Source organism: Pholis gunnellus, assembly GCF_910591455.1.
Source record: "Pholis gunnellus genome assembly, chromosome: 20".
NCBI lineage: Eukaryota > Metazoa > Chordata > Actinopteri > Perciformes > Pholidae > Pholis > Pholis gunnellus.
Window position 1 is genome coordinate 19,397,377 of NC_136547.1, and position 22,839 is coordinate 19,420,215.

The 22,839-nt window shown below is 42.8% G+C and overlaps 2 protein-coding genes across 2 annotated transcripts; one reads left to right on the forward strand and one right to left on the reverse strand.

The window, feature by feature from the left end:
• The first annotated feature begins 292 nt into the window (after positions 1-292).
• Positions 293-11,754, forward strand: nsmaf (neutral sphingomyelinase (N-SMase) activation associated factor). The gene is made up of 31 exons (XM_079180974.1): positions 293-388; positions 1,630-1,716; positions 2,478-2,556; positions 2,809-2,870; positions 3,064-3,100; positions 3,258-3,308; positions 3,864-3,935; positions 4,149-4,196; positions 4,403-4,455; positions 4,574-4,703; positions 4,793-4,864; positions 4,967-5,075; positions 5,361-5,537; positions 5,667-5,746; positions 5,842-5,932; positions 6,336-6,399; positions 6,674-6,725; positions 7,014-7,134; positions 7,221-7,352; positions 7,432-7,474; positions 7,546-7,712; positions 8,105-8,216; positions 8,613-8,671; positions 8,995-9,062; positions 9,149-9,216; positions 9,293-9,416; positions 9,609-9,692; positions 9,791-9,941; positions 10,243-10,345; positions 10,872-10,981; positions 11,199-11,754. The coding sequence occupies exons 1-31, from the start codon at positions 351-353 to the stop codon at positions 11,291-11,293; spliced, it is 2,739 nt and encodes a 912-aa protein (XP_079037100.1). The 5' UTR covers positions 293-350; the 3' UTR covers positions 11,294-11,754.
• A 256-nt stretch (positions 11,755-12,010) lies between these two features.
• Positions 12,011-22,195, reverse strand: LOC306712073 (cyclic nucleotide-gated channel beta-3-like; the record flags this gene model as incomplete). Its single annotated transcript, XM_079181173.1, has 18 exons — positions 12,011-12,142; positions 12,306-12,444; positions 12,565-12,717; positions 13,072-13,190; positions 13,316-13,399; positions 13,495-13,592; positions 13,751-13,910; positions 14,025-14,166; positions 15,349-15,471; positions 15,643-15,707; positions 15,833-15,919; positions 16,774-16,824; positions 16,941-17,149; positions 17,240-17,536; positions 17,626-17,792; positions 18,853-19,111; positions 21,433-21,553; positions 22,091-22,195. 18 exons carry the CDS (start codon positions 22,193-22,195, stop codon positions 12,128-12,130), a joined length of 2,394 nt encoding a protein of 797 aa, XP_079037299.1. The 3' UTR covers positions 12,011-12,127.
• Positions 22,196-22,839: the final 644 nt, after the last annotated feature.

Here is a 22,839-nt window from a genome sequence, read left to right on the forward strand (position 1 = left end):
GGAAAAAAACAGGCACATTTGGCTTAAAAATCTGTAATGTGTCCTATATATACAAATATTTCTCTGTATTTAGATTAGTAATTACAGTCAGTCAATGCACTGATGTATGTAATGTAATGTAATGTTGTTATTGATAAATGAAGGGTCCCTCAGCCTGGGCAACATTGCGTTACGTAGTTATGGTATCCAGAAATGTAGTCAGAGTGAGCCCTCTTCACTCTTACATGGTTAATGGATCAGTTGTCTGTGAGTCAGTCACGTGGTGGGCGGCGAGTTTCCGTGTTTACAGGGATGTGAGCGGACTTGTGTGGCTGTTCGGCGTTCAGCTCCTACGAGAATGGTGTGAAGTCATGGCTTTTTTAAAGACGCAAGAGCGAACTAAAGCAAGGTGTGTGCCGCTTATCTTATCGTTAACACAACACTACTGCAGATACGGGGGGGGGGGGGGGGGGGGGGGGTCATTCTGTGGGTCCAGCACGAGCTCCTTAGCAGCATCAGCAGCAGCAGACTGTGTGGATGAGTCGTATTACAGTGCAACGTCAGACTCTGGGCCACTCCGCTAATGAGAGCTCCACTGTCAGCTGTGTGGTTGCACCCTTGTTACCGAAGACACGACGAGTGTCCTCGGTGAGCAGCAGGAGTTTTAGTCTGTGGCTGTGTGCCAGTAGTGAAGAAGCGATGAAGTAGCCAAAGGAAATGTCCAATGTCTCCGTTTGAACTCATAGAACCTATTTTTAGAATCCTCGTATGATCTTCTTTAACCTTAAAGAAAACACTCTCGAGACCTCGAGACAGGAACAGCAACATTGTGTCCAACTGGTATGAGTGTCCCCACAGAGCTCTGTCGCAAAGTGCATCATAGGAGAGCACAGAGAAAGGACACAGATTAGTTTAGAAGACACTGATTAATGAGTTTTATTCTCATAATTCAGACCAACGTGCATGCTCACTTTGCACTTGCCAACAACACGCATCACAAGCTCTTCTCCTCTGCAGAATGATGTGTTTGCTTCTTTTCACTTTCATCTGCTGACATTTCACAGGGCTCTAAAATATCTTTTCATTACTGGTTTGTTAGTCATTTATAGTCTAAATATATCAGCAGTTAACATCCACTCACTTTAGTTTACAATGTGCTTCTGATGTTATTCTTGAGAAAGTTCCAGCTGGGGATGCAGTTATGTAAATGAAGGAAGTGAGCATGTAGCCAGTAGGGATGAGCAGGAAGTACATGAAGCTAAAAGCTTTATGGGAAATGTTGTCCCAATATCTAGAAACGCCACGTCCAGTGGCATCAGAGAAGCACTTCATCCCAACAGTTATCTTTTGGCTTCCTGGACTTTGGTATTTACAATTAATTAAATACATTATTTTTTATTCAGATCATTTGAGGTAAATTAACACGCAGAAGTTAAAAGTAGTCTGAATGAATGCAAATGTACAGTTTGTGTGTTTTTCAACGGATCATATGTGGGTTCAAATATGGTTTAAAGCTGTAAAAACCAAATTACTGATAGACTCAAACTTACTCCACAGATTTAGTGTTGCACTCCTATAACAACAGTGCAATCCTGAAAACAGCACAACCAGAGACGCTCACTCTCCTCTGTTGTTGTTGGTTTCTTCTAGATTTTCTCTCCTGTTGCTGGATTTAGAGGAATATTATTTTGAACAGCACACGGCATACCATGTGACAGCCAGCTCGAAAAAGGAGAGGTATGTGACATACAGTATATGAATGTGTGTGTATATACAGTATGTGTGTATATATATATAGTGTATATGAATGTGGTTTCTCTGTGAATTGTCTGCTTGGGTCAGCAGTGATTGTTTTGTAATTTATTTGTCATATTATGTAATACTCCTGATCACCATGTTGTGACCTCAGCCAGAACTCAATAGTGCGAAAGACCCAATGAGTTGTAAATGTGGATTTGCTTAATTAAAGCACTTGTATTGTACGTATGAGGGTTTTGCAGGTACTGGTATTTAGTCAAAGCCTTTAAAACGTGCGGCAGCTGTTCAAACATCCTTGTATCCTGTTAAGAAGGCTTAAGCAAACTAAGCCTTTCAGAATAAGATTATTTAGATAGTTTAGTTGTATTGTCCTGTCAAAGCAGGTGGGATGTGTGCACAATAAGGAGAATGGACAGATTCATGTGAAAAGCTGTGTTTTCCACTGACAGATATTAACTTTACTGTGATATTAGTGTCTTTTGCCTGTTTACTTTGTGTCGTTAGTATAATTCTGCTGGTTTCTACCAGTCAGCACACTGTGTTTTACACGTTGTGCTTCCATGCTAGATTCCATGCATACTTTTCTACATTTTTAAGTATTGCTTTATATTATATATGTTTCCTTGTTACGCACAATAATAATCCATGTTTGTTTTATTCTTTATTACAGTCTTTATAGTGTCGTGGTTATATTTAACTAGACAGTGCTAACGAGCTAATGCTAGCTATCTTCCTTCCAGAAAAGTCAGAGGCTCGTTCAAGGTCTGTTCCAGATCCGTCATCTTTGATCCAGAGGATCCTGAAGAGCCCATTTTAAAGGTTTGTTTTAATGTTTTAAGTGGCCATGAATTGGAAACCATCTTCCAATAATATTATCTTACAAACTGAAGATATAAGAACTCGTGATACATGTGCACGCTCTCTATATATTACAGCCAGTAGTGTCAACACTACGTTCTGTTTCATGTTTTGCATGTTTTGCACGGCTGCTCTATTGTGCATTGTGTGATTTAGTGACCGGGCCTTTCTGAATCATGACACATCATTATTATTTATCTCTTGTTTCTGCAGATTCCTCTTCGAGACTGTAAGAAGATTGAGTTTGTGGACAGAGAGAACAACCCCTTCAATGAGTGAGCATGTTTTCATCTGGAGCTCGGCTCACACGCTGATGTTTGTTCAGTTTGTCAAACTGGTCTGGTTTGGTCTGCGAATGTTGAGACAGAATGAGTCACATTTGTCTGTTGCAGTTTGCAGAAAGTCATTTAAATAAAGTGTTGAACGGTGAGTTTTTGGTATGTTAACGTGTTTGTTTTTTCTTCATAGACCGAGGCCGTCGGCCATCTCTATTTTATGTGTACAGGTGAGTCATCATTAAATATATTGATCTTCAAAGATGCATCACTCCTCGTTGTGCTAATAGTTTGTTGTTTGTCCACAGTTATTACCTTTAATTGTTACAGCTGCTCATTATTTGTCTTGACATCTTTTCAAACGTTTCATTTTCACTGTAATTTCAGGTTATTTACATCAAAGAGAGTAATGTCATAGCACCGTACAGGAATGAAAGGGTGAGTGAACTAAAGCTCCACGGACGTCCTCTCATATATATATATATATATGAGTGTTACCTGTTACACCTGGACTGTGCTCTTTATGTCTTTCTCTGTAGTATGAAGATCTGTTTCTGCAAGTCTGTGCACTTATATACATATTTATATATATATATATATATATTTCATTTTCTCTGTTTGAAAACATGTGGACGGTCAGTTAAATAGTGTGTGAAATACAGTCAGTTACACTTGAAACACTTGAGTTGTCGCAGCCTCAAATAAAATCAAAATGTGGATTTGAACCACTCGGAGACGTTGCTGCAGTGTTTTCCACGAGTCCTGTTTGAGTACAATGTTGGGTCTTCTGTGCTTGAGTCCTGTTGTCGTGCTAATTCCCACACTGAAACAGTAAAGTTTCAGCTATTACGTAATCGTGTCAACATTAAGATCTGTGATGAATTGGTTGAAGCCGCACAGAAACATTCAACCAAAACAAAAAGTTAGAAGAAGTTGTGCAGAGAACTAATTTCTTCAAATGAAACATTTAAACGTATCTCATCACCTTTGCAGGGGCCAAATAAAGTGACTTTCCAGTTGGAAGGTTGGAGTAAAACCGAAGATGTCGTTCAAACATTACTTCAGGTACGTAGCTGCTCACAAACAGTACGTCCACCACTACCTCCGAGTCATGGGAATCGGTGTATTGGAGTATTTTGATAACGGTTAGATTGTGCTTTGGATAAAAGCGTCTGCTAAACGACTGTAATGTAATGTAATGCTTCACTCGTTGGGCATGTGCTGCTGTGGTGTGCGTTAGTGTTGCTCTGCTCATTTGGACTCTGGTGAATTTTGCAGCTCCACAGAGCGTCCTGTCTCGAAAAGCTCGGAGACCAGACTGCAATGGTGAGTCAACCGATTATTAAAGTTCAGGCGCACAGTGGGCACCTAAAGTCTGAATGATGATGGGAAATCAGCTCGAATGATCCATTGTGCTTTTTTAAACTTGAATTCACATAATCTAACTTCCTGCTATGCACGATCTTTGTTAGTTGTTGGTAACTATCATATAGTCGTGCACGATCAAACGTACGGTTCTTGTATATTTCTAGATTGCAGCCAATTTACAATCACGACTGGCGAGGTCGTCTTTTGACAAAAACTGGTATGTGGCCTTCAGCGCTTTGGTTCACGTTTCACCGTCTGTTCCGCTGATTAAAACAGTTACTGTCGTAGTGTTAATATGCAGCTAAATAAGACAACGGTGGGATTCCGATGTAAAGCTTTCAGAGTGTTGCTGAGAAGCCTCACATGGAGTGCGCAGTGGAGATGGTCATGCCTCTGGTGTCCAATCCCGGCCACGTCTGCATAACGGATGAAAGCCTCTACTTCCAGCCTCTCAATGGATATCCGGTGAGCCGCCACACATCTGAGAGGACATGTTCTGTTCCCGTTATCGAGCTGAGGTGCTAATATCGTGTTTCTGTGACGTGTCGTTTCAGGAACAGGTCATTCAAATCGAACTCCACAGAGTCAGGAGAATCTACAAAAGACGGCATGGACTCAGGCCTCTGGTGAGTGCAACCAGCCAGAGCAAGTAAATAGATAACAATGTGGTCAATAAGAATCATTTCAAATGCCCATGTGTGTGTGTGTGCATGTCTCTCCTCGCCCAGGGTCTGGAGGTGTTCTGTACAGAGAATGATTTCTGCTCTGACGTCTACCTGAAGTTTTACAAGACGGCCGATAGAGATGAAATCTACTATTACATTGCTACGTTCCTGGGTGAGAAAAACTCAAATCCACTAGTGAATCTGTGCCTCAAACAATCTTAAAAACAAGAAGGTCATCAATATTGAAGATGAAGTATTATGAATGTAAGTTACTGGCCCGCAAAAAGGTCACTAAAAACTCTGTAACAATGATGTAACCAGGCTTTCAGAGGACGTCTTACGGTCCCTTGATGGCCTAAATGTGTATCAGCTTTCAGCATTTATCCAGAATATTGCCATGTGAAGCCCCATAACACATGGCTAACTGAGCTTTGCCGGTTTCTTCCGTCTTGCTCAGAGAACCATGTGACCGAGCACACGGCAGAGAGCTACATGCTGCAGTGGCAGCGCGGCCACCTGAGCAACTACCAGTACCTCCTTCACCTCAACAACCTGGCTGACCGGAGCTGCAACAACCTCTCCCAGTACCCCGTCTTCCCCTGGGTCATCGCCGACTACACCAGCGTGCGGTTGGGTGAGTCAACAGAAAAGAAATACACACACACACACACACACACATTACTGATATTGCTATAATCAGCCATATCAAACATGCACCAGTAGCATAATAGTCAGGACTTCTTCTTCTTCTTCTATTTTCCAGATTTGACAAATGCTGCCACATTCAGGGACCTGAACAAGCCTGTGGGAGCCCTAAACAAAGAGCGACTAGACCGGCTGCTGGTGAGACATGTAACCTACTGTATACCATATATATATATATATATATATATATATCTGTAGCGGAGTGTTTTGCTACACACTCTTTCTGTTCACAGGCTCGCTACAGAGGCATGCCTGAACCTCGCTTCATGTACGGCAGCCACTACTCCTCTCCGGGCTACGTCCTCTTCTACCTGGTCAGAGTCGGTATGTGACACACGTGGTCATTCCAGCTACAGCATGTATGGAAGCTCAGTGCAATTCGCCTTCAAAAACTCCACCATGAACATGTTTTAGATGTAATACTAGAGGTAATATTATTCCTCTTGCAGCCTCATTATAATCAGTATGTCGGTCATAGTTTTAGCCTGAAGACGCACCATGTAGACCAAAACAAGCACAACTTTAAATACAGCTAATAAGTCAAACAGCCTTTTCTTGGTTTCACAACAGCAATCTAGAGTCTGATTACACCAATACAAGGTTCGGTCATTTCTATTGCAGATGTATTCTGGGTCTTGGAGTCTGATGATGTGTAGCTGCCATCTTTTACTTTTAATGAAAAATGAAGCTGATAATTTGTCCGTGCTTTACTGTCTTTCCCCTGCAGCTCCAGAGCACATGCTGTGTCTGCAGAATGGCCGCTATGACCACGCAGATCGCATGTTTAACAGGTACGTTATTTTCTGCTTCAAATCTGATAAACCATGAAATCAGCAGTGCAACGCAGATTTTACTCGAGGGACAAAAATATCATAAATAATGAAAATATTTCTTGACACAGTTTAAGGATGTTATGGGGGGGACAACTGATAATACATACATATTTATATGAAATCTTTCAATGATAACACGTTCATAAATGATTATAAATTAAATGTAGTATTTTTAGCTTGAAATAAAGGTTTCACACGTTGGTATTTATTGACCTGCATTGATTTCTTACAGCATAGGTGATACATGGAAGAACTGCTTAGAGGGGGCGACTGACTTCAAAGAGGTAAAATATGACTCGACTGTACTTTATGTCCGTTAGACGCTAGAAGTGAAGGTTTTGCCCCATCGATACGGCCGAATCACAGACACTTTGTGCATGTCGTGATAAACCCAGTGTGTGTGTTTCTCCTGTTCAATCATTACGTTTTGACACAGTTGTGAAAATGGCATTCTGATCTATGGCAGTTTGTACAACGCTCCTGTATCTCCTCGTGTCAGTGTTGATATGGTTTCTGTCCCAAGATCGTGCTTCATGACTTGTCTGCCTCGTCTGTACTTCCCTGTAATGCAGTTGATTCCAGAGTTCTATGGGAATGACTGCAGCTTCCTGGAGAACAAACTGAGACTCGGTTTGGGCAGAAGGCAGAACGGAAGCTTAGTGGGGGATGTTGTTCTCCCACAATGGGCCTCAGGTGAACTATGATATGCATGTAAACTCTGGTTTGTTTTCAGTCTGTGCTGCTTCATATTTACTGTGTCTTGTTTGTCACGACTCCAGACACCAGTGATTTCCTTCAGAAGCACCGGACCGCACTGGAGAGTCAGTATGTGTCGGAGCACCTCCATGAGTGGATCGACCTGGTGTTTGGCTTCAAACAGAGAGGCAGTGAAGCTCTCGCAGCCCATAATGGTAAAATACAGCAGCCGTTCACCAACATCTAACCCACCAAAGCCGGACAAAGACTCATATTTATGTCATTGTCTTTCAGTGTTTCACCCGCTGACCTACGAAGGAGGCATCGACTGCGACAGGTATTAAAGGAAATCTTTTTAAAGATAGTGACCACTACACCATGGAACTAACTTTCCAATTCTCCGTAAAGCATCGAGGACCCTGACCAGAGGATCGCCATGCTGACACAGATCCTGGAGTTCGGCCAGACGCCCAAACAGCTGTTCACCATCCCTCACCCTCAGAGGATCACGCCGAGGTTTCAGAACATAACCCGAAGCCCCAGCAGCAACTCGCCAGTCAGCGACCTGTCTCCAGGTAGACTTTCAGAAACACACAGTAAAAAAAGAATTAAAGCAACAATCTGAAACTTTCAAATGTAAGGTCACGTTATAATATTAGTAAACTGCACAGTCATGCTGACCAACCAATGGCCAGTGGGCTGAGTTTTCTGTGAATGGAGCTCTCGCTGTGTGCAGTTTGGGATGTGATTTGTATTGACAGTTTACAGTAATGTGAAGCTGGGTGTGTTTACAATCTATGAAATATTTCTTCGGCTCTCAGTTTATGAACAAAAATGAGTCCAAACTGATTATTTGTCAACTGATAATTTCTTTACCGGTAAGAAATAATTTAATAATCTGCCCATAACTGCTGATTTATTTAATTTCCAGTGATGCATTTTCATTCTCCATGTGTCCTCACTGCAGCCTCTCAGAGTGAGGACTCGTCCTTCGAGGACCTGACCGAGGAGAGCAGGAAGTTAGCCTGGGCCAACATCGGAAATCTGAAACCCATCTCCAGCCACAAGATCCATAAAGAGTAAGTCAGGAGGCTGCAGTAACGACAGAGTACAGGGTGTAGCTGCATCGCGAGTCCAGATTATAACTGAAGTGAAAGCAGCTCCGGTTCAAATATGAGGAAGTGCAAGTAAAGCTAGAAGGCGGCAGGCAGCTGCAGAAAAGAGTAACTTATTAAAATATGTTGTGAGGATGTTTGTAGGGGGGGGGGGGCAGCTGTGGGTGGGACTACTTCCTCCAGTTCAGAAAAAAAGAGTTTTCTCACATTTCTAAACATTGCACTTATGAAACCTTTTCTGTTGTCACTCTTGTCTTTGCTAATTGTATTAGTGTGACTGCTACATTAAGTAGATCCTCCCCTCCGTGTTTCTCTTCTGAATATTTCTGCACACGTTCTGTTCTTGTGTTGGATGTGCAGGGCTGTGACGGGCATCGCCGTGTCTCTTGATGGAGCAGCTATTTTCTCCACATCTCAAGGTCCGAAGAATATCTTTAAATAAATCAAAGAGATATTGATTATTGTAGAGGCACAAAAAAACAAGATCAAAATACGGGCACTGACTGCAGTTTAGTATTACTGTGTGATGAGATTTTATATGTGCTCAGCATTATGGCAACGTCTGCCTCTAGTGGCCCTCTGGGGTTCTTCTATTACCATAGTGGTGCAAAGTGATGTCATCGCAATTAAAGGAATAGCACAACACTTAAAGTTACAATTGGAACCGTGTGTTCCTCGACTGTCGTGTTCTTTTCTCATCGGCAGGACAACGTGTACTCATCTGTATCACTCTTTATTCCAGATACAACCCTGAAAATGTTTTCCAAAGAGTTGAAGGACTTCCAGAGGAGCATGTCCTTCTCTAACATGGTACGCAGCTGGATTTCCACTTCACCGTCCCCTCTGGTCCCGTCCAACTCTCTCCGAACAATAAACCGCTTTTTGCTGTTTTACAGGCGTTGTCGTCATGTTTGATGCTGGCAGATGGTAAAACTGTGGTGTGCTCTTCCTGGGACAACAACGTGTACGTATAATTATGATTTTTTTAGTACGATGTTCATGACTTCACACACTGACCCACGTGATTCTCCTCCCTTTAGTTATTTCTACTCCATCCCGTTCGGCCGGCGGCAGGACACACTGATGGGCCACGACGACGCAGTCAGTGAGATGTGTTGGTTTGATGAGCGGCTGTACACCGCGTCCTGGGATTCCACCGTGAAGGTAAACACTCAAGTACTGTGATGAGGTTTATTCGATTGTTATCCAGCCATGAATTTATCAGTCATTTGGACAAGTTGAGTGTGAAAGCATCGCATCACTGTTGCAGAGATATGTGGTGCATGTGTTTCTTTTCTGGGTTGTGTGCGTGTTCAGTTGAGAGGGAAGAGTTGATGATGCTGGTTCATTTCACAGGTCTGGCAGTGCGCTTCTGACAGCTCATCCAGTCACAAGAGATCCCAGTTTCAGTTACTGGCTGAGTTGGAGCATGAGGCCGGGGTGAGTGAGGAAGATAACTCTGTGTTTTAATTTCATTCAGAGGAGTTTGAACGTGTTGGGAGTTTTCCCTCTGTAATCTCTCTCACACCCGCGTACAGGTGAACACCATTGGTCTGAATCCAGCGGGGACTCTGCTGGTTTCTGGCTGTAAAGACGGGGCCGTCACCATCTGGGACACCGGCAGCTACGCAACGCTGCAGCAAGTCCACTGCCACACCGGAACCATCCACCACACGGCCTTCAGTCCGGGTACGTGTCAAACGGAGCCAGTATGACACTTTTCTCTATTGCTTAGTTGTGAAACTGTTACGTGTGTACAGTACAACATCTGCCCTCACACAAAGAGCACGAGGTGAGGTTCTTGTTTAGTTTAGTAGAGCCTCAGTCTTAGAGACTTGCCTTTCAGGTGGTGCGTTGTGGCTTTTTGTCTTGAAGGGTCAGTATAGAACGCAGTAATTGGTGCTGACTTGCACCTCCAACAATTGACCGTTAACACAGGGTCACCTAGAAACCACGACTAAAGCATCAACTGTGATCTTTACCTCGTCAGATAGCCGACACGTCCTCAGCGTCGGTGCCGACTCGTGTATGAAGGTCACCGACGTCCAGACCGGGATGGTGATCTCCACTGTGAAAGCTGTGGAGGAGCAGAGGTAAGATCACACCGTCTGCAGAACAACCCAAACCAAGAGGTTACAGCAGTTGAAGGACCCTAGAAAGCCATAGATAGATAGATAGATAGATAGATAGATAGATAGATAGATATCTTATTGATGGGTATTTAGATAAAGTAGCTTCTACATTCTTAAAACTATAACTGAAGGGAATTTCTTCAAACTTTGCTCAAATGTCCACTTGAACTCAAGGATGAACTGGTAGTCAAAGCTCACTGTGTCCTCACAAAACATATTTTCAGCCACAACTACAGAATATATATGTGAATTGTGACAATTTCACTCAAATGTCTCAAAGGACGTGAACTGCAACGGGTATATTTCAGTTTTCTACATGCTGTTGTGTTGAATTGGCGTTCTGCTGTGCAAGCGGTAGAATTTATATTCCTAGCAAGTCTAGAACCTTTGACTTGGCTTGTGTGTGCGTTTGCCATTTAAAAATAAGTGGTATTCATGGTGCTGGCTGATGCTGCAAGTCAAAAGGATTTAACATCTGTGGGTCCAGGTGTTTCTGCTGGGACGGGAACTCGGTGCTGTGTGGGGGACAGTCTGGAGACCTCCTGCTGTGGGACCTGCTCAGTAACACAGTCACCCAAAGGATCCCTGCGCATTCAGGTACATCTCACCCGGTTAAACATCTACGTGAACGTTTAGTTTGTCATACTGAGCAACAATATAACAGCTTTTTAAGTGCACCAAGTTCTCTAGCTGCTAATACTACATGTAAATACCCGTTTTCATCGTCACGTCGTTGCAATATGATGAAGCAGGGTTTTGTAAGTTATTATGATGCAAAATATGTTCATTATGAAAATGATTTTCTTTTGCACAGGCGCCGTCACGGCCATGTGGATGAGTGAGCTGTGCTCCACAGTGATCACGGGTGGAGAGGACAGACAGATGATCCTCTGGAAGCTCCAGAGTTAGAGGACTGTTTGTGCACATTCACGTGTGTTGGGGAGACTCCAGTGCAACATACTGGACACAGTACTGGCCAAGTATCTGACTTTGAACAGAGACTCATTAAACAGTTGCAGATGTGCAGTATTACAGAGCAGACGGAGGGAGAAATCCAGACAAAAGGTCACATAGTCATGTTAGTTCATAGCTATCTGCATATTGAGAGAAAATGTCCAATTTGCAGTTTTGTGCACGAGAACAGGAAGCTACAACCGTGTGCACGCCTTATGTTTTCAGCTTATTCTACACATGTGTGGATTTCTTTTCAAATGTATTTGTTATGCATCATGTTACAGTTTCTTTTTAATTATGTTTCTACAGCTATAGATGTGCATTTTATTTTGTGAAGTGGACTTAAAGTATCTGTCACAAGCTTCAGGCTGCTCTGGTGTTGTAATCTAAATAACACTGATCTTTAAAAGTATTACTTCCTGTCTGTTTGTTACTATTTCTTTTGGCCTCACAAGCATCTCACAAGCTGTTTCAAACACAGTGCTTTAATGTTTGCTCGTCTCCAGCGCCACATTTTAACCCGGCAAAGCCTCAGGTTTTATACAAAAATATCACAAACTTTAAACATAACTTGAACCATCAGACTTGGATACTGGCACTGATCAGGTTAAATCAAATGATTGAGGAATCTACAAACATTTACAAGGTGAATATTATTAGATTCAAACGACGGACGCCCCGTTTCTGTCTTCTTGTGGGTCTTCCAGTCGCCAATGTAAAGTGTAAATATACAAAAATGATACAGATTTGATGTGGTGGAGCTCATCACACGTCCCACTGTCATTTCTGCTACGCGTCACCTTTCTGTGGACATGAGACAGAAACAGAAAGCGTGATGTCATTGTGTCTGGAGTAAAACCTGCATTTATTACCCCGTCATAAATATCAATGCTCTAAACATTTACAATAGCAATTTACAAATGAAACTACCCCGGGTGTCTCTGTATGAAGAATGTAAAGACTTTACCTTGATGCCTCCTTTGCGGAAATTGAAAAGAAGTTTCATTATTTTCGGTGTTGGTGGTTTTCCTCCAAAGAATCCCAAACCTTTGGGCTTCTCCTCATTGGTCTTAGCAGCTGCAGGGCCTTTGGCTTTGGTAAGTTTCCTTCACAATCACACACACAGACACAATGCTGAAGGGTTGCATTACAGCATTGAATTGGCACATTCGGGTTTGACCAAGGTTTTTTAGAGGTTTACCAAATATGACTGTAAATAACTTTACCTTCCCTTCCTGGCCAACACTTTCTGAGACTCTGGGTAGTGGATGAGGATATCGAACAGATCTTTCTTCTCCAGGACAAAAAGGTTAGCAAAGCCGTGCGCTTTCACGTTAGCTGTGCGCCGGTTTCCTCCGTCTTTGGCAGACTGCAGTAAACTGTGATGGGGACAGAGGCCAACAAAACACCATGTGTCCAGAGGGTCCATTTCAAATAACATTGGTCTCTTGGGACACTGACGGTAATATTGACTGTACAATATGACTGCACGGCTACAGCCATCTATGTACACTATGCCGTACTACAGTTTATATCTGTTTAAGGCAAGAAAACAGCACCAGATTTAACTGAAGCAAAGCTATTCTCCTTGTCTACTTGTTAGTATCACGCCAATCAGTGTTATCGAGACACTCACTGGCGTGATACTTACATAAGACGAGTCTTGTTGAATTCCTCTTCAGCTCTTGTTTTTGTATGTTCTAGTTGTCACTGATCGCTAAACGCAGACAAACCTGATTTCTCCAAACACGCATCCAGCCTTCAGTGTGACGAACACAATGCTGTTGTCGGGTCCTCCCACCACCTGCACCGCACCGCTTTTGATGACGTACATCTCTTTACCGATGTCGCCCTGCAGAGGAAGATGCAGAACACGAGCACAGAGGTCATCTGATGAAACCTTGAATATGTTATTGTTTATTTTGCTTCATGATGATCGCCGAGGTTTATCATTCACACACAAACACGTGTACTCACTTTCTTCACAACAAAGTCTCCGGGCAGATAGACAATAGACTTGAGCCTCAGCAGCATGTCCACCAACATCTGCTGGTCACAGCCCTGGAAGAGACAATATCATGTCTTCAATAATCCACATGTCACATTTTCTTTAACTCTCTCAAATGATTAGGAAAACACGGCGGCCGCTGACTCACCTGAAACAGTGCGATCTTCTGGAAGGTCGTCAGGTTGATGTCCACAGCGATGGCGGTTCTCATCACCAGAGGCATCTTGTCCAGCAGCTCAGACTCGTCTGGAGGGGACACAGACAGCTCAACGTACAGCGAGCTTTTAAAAGCAGGTTCTTGACATATCTGAACAATTGCTTTTGTCATTTTTATATTATTCTGGATCATGTGAGAGCTTACGTGTCTCAGTTGGTTTCTGACTTTAAGAATTGCTTAGACTCACCCAGCATGCCCTGAGCTGCCCAGGTGTAGTTGTACCAGGTCCGGATTCTGTTCTGGACATATTTGGGGATCCCGTAGGTGTTCATGTAGTCAACACAGCCGTCCATAGATGCCCTAAAATATGTCTTTCCTGCTGTTGCTGCTCCGATGACGTCTCTCATCTGAGAGAAAGACAGACAGACGGACGAGGAGCGCGTTTGATTGCAATATACGTTGTGAAGATAAGCGTTTGGTAGGAGGTGTAATATGATAAGAGTTATGAATATACAACCTACCTGTCCAATCAAACTAGAGAACACAAAGACGCCAATAAAAAAGTTGGCCATCTGAAATGTTATCTCAAAGGTGGTCACGGGCTCTGGAAGACCACCGATGTTGATCAGACTGCGGACTGCAAAGTAGTAACAGCGCAGGTACCTGTGGAAGGACGGAGTACGAATGAATGCCAAGTTACAGCGTACACCAAGGTCTGTCCAAAATGTCATCACTTCATCATGTTATTCTATTGGACATTTGTGTGAAATTGTCATAATTAGCATATGGACATAATAATTCTTGAGTTATGCTCAAAAACGTGTTTTGTGAGGTGACTTTGAAAACCAAATACAAACACATATACATTCCCTTAAAAAACTCATTAGTATGCCTACAAAGTGTTAAAATCAAGCTTAACTTTGCAATAAAGAGTCACAGTACAGTGTGCCAAGAAAATGTCATAGTATAGTACGTACAAAACATAAAATCAGTGTAATAAGATTTTAAAAAAATGTAACGGTATAGTTTGTCAAAAAGTCCCAAAAAGTTATAGTTGGTAAACCATGTAGTATGTCATGAAAAATATCATAGTGTAGTTTACACTTCATATATAAAGGTCATAGTATATTATGTCATGAAAATGTTAGTATGGCTTTAAACAGTGCTGTGATGTCATAAACTAGAATTACCACCTTGCGGTTTATGCCTCTGCCAACCAGTCAAGTTGCACTTTTCACCCATGTTTGCCCAAAATGTAGTCCCTTTATCTTTTTAATTAGTTTAGACGTCGGTGTAACATTTTCACAATTAGCATATGAATTCTTGAGTTATGGCTAAAAAATGCGTTTTGTGAGGTCACGTTGCCCTTTTTGCCCGTTTGGCTACAAAAATGAAATTAGTTCATCCTTAATTCCAAATGGATGTTTCCCCCCCAGGCATTCTTGAGATATGGCTTTCACAGGAACAGGACAGACGTGAGGTCGTATTAATGTAAGTAGTTCATCCCAGAATCCATCTTGACTTATAAGCCACATTTAAAGGAATTCCCGCAGCTATGTCGTGGCAGGTGTATTGCTAAGGACACCTGCGAGTGTTGAGAGCAATGCTGATTGTATGAGCAGTTCTTGAAGAAACACCACAGGACAATGATTCGGCTTGTTCTGAACAGACACTGCACCGGCATAGTAAACAGGGAGGAACTCATTATAGAGTCACTTGCAGCACCATGGACGGGGTCACAAAGAGGGGTCGGCTCTCAGGGTTTCAGCACCACGGAGAGCTCTGGCAACGACGTCTATAAATCACAAACATCACAAATGAGACAAAAGAAAAAAGAGTACGTACGCCGTGCCCTCTCCATTGTACACCCATGTGGTCGTATTCAAACCCTGGTGAATGGAGGCGATGTAGTACGCACAGCTGTTGAGATGGAGGGCGTAGAGCAGGTAACCCGTGGTGCGAATCACTCTGCGTTAGAAAGACAGCGATAAGAGAAGGATTAGAAGAAACGGAACTAATAAAATTGATGAATAAGAATTCAGAACAATGTATAATCTGTCGAGTTTGAACGGGAGTGTCAGGTAACATCCAAACAATCAAAATAAATACAAATAGTATTGATTTTTTCCTGTCATTTACCTCCAGATGTAGGCCTTGGCCATGATACTCTCGAGTTTATCGCTGAAATCAAAGAAGGACTCGATCTAGAACACACAAGAAAGCAAACACGTGAGGGACCAGACCTTTTGAAACTAAAATATTTTGATTCACATTTACATAGTTCTCTTCATTTACATCATTAGTTAAACGGACGAGTCGGCGGCCCTACCCTGATGAAGCGGTTGATTCTGTAGATGGTGGAGAATTCAAAGTGCAGGCAGAGAAGGTCAAAGGGGAGGATGCTGAAGATATCAATCTAAAAAGAGAAATAAATGTAAAACTTGGATTTGTTTCACAGCGGGTTCGTTAAATTTCATCATTTGCACATTGGTGGAGGAAGTAAGAAGATCATTTACTCAGTAGAAGAAGTGGTAACACATCGTGAACATATCAGTAAAATCATCTGCTAAATCTACTGCAAGTATTAAAGTCAAAGGAAATGACTGATATATTATCATTCATGACATTATTAGATTGTTAATACTGATGCACTCTAATAGTGTTTAAAGCTGGTTGAGGTAGAGCTCATTTGAACCACTTCATGTACAGTTGGATAGTTTAGTCCAGTGGTTCCCAACCTAAGGGTGGGGCCCCTCCAAAGGGTCACAAGACAAATCTGAGGGGTCATAAGACAAAGCAGAGGTCTGCTGCACACATTTGTAATAATGCTTCACTTCTTTGGAGAAATAATGACTCATTTCAGTTCTTTGAGCCGTTATTGGAATGAAACCATGTGAGACGTTAAGGGGGGGGGACTGTCTCTTTGATGGATCTGCTCCCAACTCATTGACATCTGACACATGAACAAACACTGTTTTACTGTAAGGGGTCACAATCCAAAAAAGGTCGGCAACCAAAGGTTTAATCTTTTACCTGTTAACAACCCGACCGACGGCGGGCTCAGCTTTAAAGCTGGTGTGAAGCTGCTGGTATCATATAAAACTAAAGCTCGACCTAAGGGCAAGAGGTCAGCGTCGTCTTATGTTTCATGATGTTATATTAGCCCGTAACTACGAGACAAAATCATCCTAAAAATGAAGTAAAGTAGAAATATAATGAGAAATGTTACAGTATTTCATTGCAGTACTGGACATGTCATTACCGTCTCACCTTAAATCGTTGTGATTTCCGATAATGTACCTTCACCACACGTCTGTCTTTCTGCGGGAGGAATCAAACACACGTTTCACAGTTCAGGCGAGTTTAAGAATATGCAAACTATCATAGATACAGACTACACACTCGTAGTGGCGATCCGTTTTGTTTTTGTGACTCACAACAACGTCTCCGGCTTTGACAAACTGTATTCGGGGCTGCCAAAGAACGATGTCAACAACATTCACTAAGTCACAGAGAATGTCGAAACATATCCAGTAGCGGATGTTGGTTTCATTATGGAAAGGGAAAAACAACCGCGCGGTGCAAAACCAAACGTTGTAGTTGAACGCCACCGCTACCACGGACAACCAGGCAATGTACCGACGATCTGGAGAGAAACAGACACACAGATTCATTTTTTTGTGTTTATGTTCATTTAATTCTCAGCTGTCCTGTTCCCTGCGTGCACCATACACACCTAAAGGATCTAAGGTCTCGCCCACGATGGTATCCATCCAGTTCTCGATTGGATAGAAGAGGAGGTCGAAGAAGGAGCAGCTGATGTCTGGGAGGATCTTCGCTTTCCTCTTAGCCTCCTCCGCCAGCCTCTCCTCCTCCCCTTTCTTCTCCGCCTCGAGCCTTTTCTCCTCGTCCTTTTTCTTCTTCTCCTCTGCCTTCTTGGCCGCCTCCTCTGCCTTTTTTTTGTCCACTGCTTCTTTTGCTATTCGCTCCTCTTCCTTCAACCTGATGTAGTCCTCCTTCCTCAGAATAGGTGCTGAGCAGACAAAGAGAGTGGCGGAGAGTTAAATGGCCCTTTTGGCTTGTTTGCTGTCTGCATGTTGCTCTGAACGTGTCCGTACTTACTGACAGGTGGGCTGATTTCTGGCGAAGTGGCATACGGGTCTATGACTTTCTCTTTGAGGAGCTCTGTCCGCTCTTTGACCTTCTTGACTATACTTCTGAGCGTATCATCTATTTCACGGAAGTAGACGACAGGTGGAGGAGTAGGAGGAGGCGGCGGGGCCTCTTCACTGAAAAACAGGGAGCAAAGATAAAAGAAGGGCGAATAAAGGATTACCAGAGACAAGGTGACGCTAAATCAGAGAGGAGGGAAGTGAGAAGAAGAGTATCCTCAGTTAAATGGAACAATCAGTATAGTTCATGTTATTATTGTCACTATTCATCTGCTGAAGGAAGACAAAGAGAGAGACACACAACCCTCTATTAGCTCTATCATAATAATCTATAGAACAAACACGTTGGACTTCTATTTTCACTTTTATCTGAACCCAAGAGAAAACATAGTATTTCATGAATATGTCATATTAAAACCTCTCTAATCTCTATTTCAACAATTGTTCATTTGCCAATAAAAAAAAACAAAAACATAAATTCATTAAATCATCTGCAAAGAACAAAATGAATTCTCTTGCTTTGAGTATTTCACTTGCATGTGAACGCTCTAACTGATCGTTCTCAGTCACAAATACCACTAAGCTCCTAATCTCCTTTCCTACTTTTGGAGTCACAGGCTGAGAGTCACACTGTGATCACGGCCGCTGTTACTGCAGCTATAACATGCAGGACGTCCACTGTACTTATCGTGAGGAGAGCTGAAACAAGGCAGGTGCAGCTACTCAGAGTAGTTCACCTGCACCATCCGTAACAATGGTTCATGTGTCAAGTTTAGATTTTAAATGGCAGATATTAGCAGCAACAGTTATGTCTTAAGTTTGGAAATGATGTAAATACTGAATGCTACAAAGTAAAACAAAAACAATACATAGCTAAAGGACCATCTGCAATCACATTTCTGGAGATATATTTGTCTCTCACACATTGTCATTATACAGCTACACAGACGCTAAATATACTGTAAATGAGTAAAGACAACAGAAACAATAATGTTTCAAATCATTTTTGATGATAAAATTGTGACTAAAAAGCAAATGTTCGCGAAAAAGTTGTATTTCCGAAAGAAATCTGAATTAAGGAGCCTTTTAAAAGCTTGAAGTGTCAGTAATACTGACATGTCCATCCAAATCCCAGACCCGCTTCATTAGATAGACACAGTATGGGATCAATTCTTACCCTTCAGCAGCAGGAGCAGGAGCAGCAGCAGGAGCAGCAGCAGGAGCAGGAGCAGCAGGAGCAGCAGGAGCAGGAGCAGCAGCAGCAGGAGCATCAGCAGGAGCAGGAGCAGCAGGAGCAGCAGGAGCAGGAGCAGCAGCAGGAGCAGCAGCAGGAGCAGCAGCAGCAGGAGCAGCAGGAGGAGCAGGAGCAGCAGGAGCAGGAGCAGCAGGAGCAGGAGCAGCAGGAGCATCATCATCAGCAGCAGCAGCAGCAGCATCTGGGGCAGGTCCTGAGGCAGGAGCTGGAAGAGAAATACAGCAGCACTCTTTAGTCCATTTCTACCAACCATATCAAAGTGTTTTACATTTGTACGTTGTTGTTGCTGTCTGTATTCAGCCGGAGGGAGGCCGCTCCAGGATAAGGCCGATGAAGACCCTCTATTTTAGATGGATGCTGTCGACGCCGATGCCGTGTGTGCGTAACTATGCATGAAAGGCTTTTTCTCCTCACTGGGACAAAGGTGCATGGAGACCTTCCTCAGGATCCCAAAAACAAACAACCAAGACAAGCAAGGTGATTTAGGTTTATTTATTTTTCTAAGTTAATGGTCTCCTGCCAAAGAATGAGCGAGAGCTGCTAAGGAGACACTGCAGTGGGGCAGCTGTTCAGTTTGAATGAAGTGTGTTAATATGTCCTTTGACATTTTGACAGTTTATTTTGTCAATTTATCAGAATCCCCATCGCGCTCCTGTAACGCCTGTGAGGGTTTAGTTTTGTCCCACTGCCAGATCAGAATGTTTTGAGGGCTCTCTCACAGACATGTTGAGCCCTTTATGAACCCTTTCCGTAAGTTTTCATTTCTGCAGACTTTGCACAAGGGAATTACCCACAATTCATAGCAATGTGACGTTAAACACGGGATTAGCAGTGGAAGCATGGACCCAATCCCAATGTCCCCCCTAAAGCCTCAAACCCCGAACCCTCAAGGATTTACTGACGTCACCTGGTGAGTGGTTGAGCGTGAGATGGTGTAAATAGGAATGGGACAGCACTTCTACCATGAAAACGACAACAAATATGATTTATTTTATACTTTGGACTCCCTGATTTGAACGTCTTCCAGGCTCTTTCCTCACAAGATGAGCTGACTTCATATAATATATTTACTCGTTTTTGTCAAAACAGCTGACAAAATCAAATATTTAATGAATAAATATAAGTTTATTTTGTGTTCCATCTTTAACCCTTAATGTTTCTGTGTAAATGTAATACTCCAGGCTGAACACACGTGAGCCGTCCTCTTTGTTTACCTTTTTTTACGTCTCAATGCGTCCGCTGGTTACCCCGTGTTTAACGTCACATTGCAATGATTTGTGGGTAATTCCCTGAGGCAAAGTCAGCATCCTATGCTGATTTACGATAAGGGTTCATAAAGGGATCAAAATGTCTGCCAGAGAGCCTCAAACACTCGATGATTTGACAGCGGGACATCCCTAAACCCTCACGGACTCGCGCGCCTCAAAGTCCGTGAGTCCGTGAGGGGGGACGTTGGGATTGGGGACGTTGGGATCGGGGACGTTGGGATCGGGGACGTTGGGATCGGGGACGTTGGGATCGGGGACGTTGGGATCGGGGACGTTGGGATCGGGGACGTTGGGATTGGGCCCATGGAGACGTAAATAAAAGGTAAATAAAGAGGACGGCACAGGTGTGTTTAGCCTTGCAAATTACTTATTTACTCAGAAACATTAAAGAATAAAGATGGGACATGAAAACACTGGAAGCAGAGACTGTGTCTCATAGATTTATCCGTCAGACAGTATTTTGTCATTGAAGCTGTTTTGAAAAAAACGAGTAAATAGATGACCTCTCATTTTGTGAGGAAAGAGTCTGGAAGATGTTAAAATCAGGTTGCAGCAAAGTGCTGTCCTATTGGTATTTACAGCATTTCAAGCCTTTCTCTCTCACACTCAACCATTTATCAGGTGACGTCAGTAAATCCCTGAGGGTTCAGGCTTTAAGGCCTTAGATTGGGATTCGGCCAGCTCGCACAATGCATCCTGGTACATGTAGGCACATGTACCAGGAGCAGGAGAAATCAGCTTTCTTGGTCAATATACTGGAGCACGCGCTGGGGAATTAATTTCTTCATTGCAATACAGTTATCAGCATTGATTAGACGTCCACAGGAGGGCTCAGGGCTCAGGGCAGGGTAGACGATCAAACGGAGGGAAACAAATCAAGACACAAGAGAAAAGACTGTTACAAATAAAACAGGAACGGGACTAAACAAAGACCAAGATCATGACAATATTGACAATATTTTAAACCACTGGACTGTATTTATGTCACCCTGAAGTGAGACGAAAATAAAAATCCATGAGATGAAAATCAAAGCAACCTCGAGTAGTTTACTGCACTAGCTTCTTAAATGTGTGTACATGGTGTACTTCATGCCACTTCCTGTGCATTTACTGTACTTGGCGAGGACCGTTAAATTGATGTGAATAGTACGTGGCTTTCTTGATTTCAATTAATCAGCTGCAAAGCTGCATAACAGATGCTATATTTATCAGCTCAACGCATTAGACCGCTCACCTGGTTGTGGTTCTTCCTTCTTGGGCTCTTCTTCTTTCTTCTCTTCTTTTTTGTCCCCCTCTGTCTTCCCTTCTTCTTTCTTTTCCTCTTCGCCATCCTTCTTTTCAGGGGGCTTTTCTTCCTGTAAATAAACAATAATGGTACCAGTGTGCAGACGAAAGTGGACAAACAACGCCTCGAGACAAAAAGGGGACACATCCCAACAGTCAGCTGTGAATCTCTTTTTATTTGTAAGTGAATAAAGCATGCAAATGTAAAAGGGCGAAGTAGGTTTCACTTCTGATATTTGCTAATGATTACGGTGTGTACATAACTACACTTGTAGTTCTTCCTCAGCAGCATCTCAGGAAACATATTGAAGGCCCAGCAGTAAACCAGCAACAGTGAATCCACCCATGCAGGCCCTTCATCAGTGCCAAGCTGCTTCAGAGGTGATCTGATTTACCAGCCACGGATTACCTTTAAAACAAGGTAGCGAGTACTCAACCTGATTAATGCAATGTTTGGTTTAAATGGTGCACACATGCTAATACACATTACAAAATAAATATGAAAAAAATGCAGATTACACAAACATGAAGGTAAAGAAATGTTTTGGAAACACCTCTCTGGTGCAGGTGTTTTATACGTAAGGTATTAAAAAGAGGCCAGGCCTTACCTTAGCTGGTGGAGGTGGGGTAGGAGGTGGGGTAGGAGGCGTGGCCTCATCGTCGCTAGAGGGAGGCTCGGGAGCCCCCATCATCTTTTTAAACCTGCTGAACATGGTGTGGGGCTCGGTGTGGGCTACAGCAGACCAGTCCTCCTGGAAACGCTTTCCAATGCAGGCAAGAGTCCCCGGACGCTCTGTAGTCCTCGTCTCAAATCCACACAACAGACTGAGGCAATTAAATTTGTTAGACGCATTAATTCCCTCTGGGCCACGCCCCTTTCTCCTGAAGTCAACACCAGATCAGCAATCACAGCTGCCAATCACTGCCAGGCGTGACAACTGTCCTGTGTTGACTCCAGTCCACGGACCATTTAAGAGGCCGAATCAGAGGTATAATTACTGTCATTTGTTGGCAAAATGCATCTTAATAATGAATACAAGTGTGTCTTCTTAATAATCAATGATCAAATGAAAAAAGGGATTATTATCAGCCAAAGTAGGTCGGGGATAGGACACATTTTCATTATTACAAAGTGGTTACCAACTCTGCCATTAAGTTTATTGAAATAAATAAAAACAACTGTTAGTTTTGCCTCTGCATTTCACACAGAACTGATTTCATTTGTGAATATATCTAATCACGGGATAACACATGAACTACATGGTAGACACTCACAGGCTGCCGGGGTTATTTCAGTCCACTCCAAGTTCATTTAAGTTCACAACCACAGAGAGCACTTAGTTAATTAACCAACCCA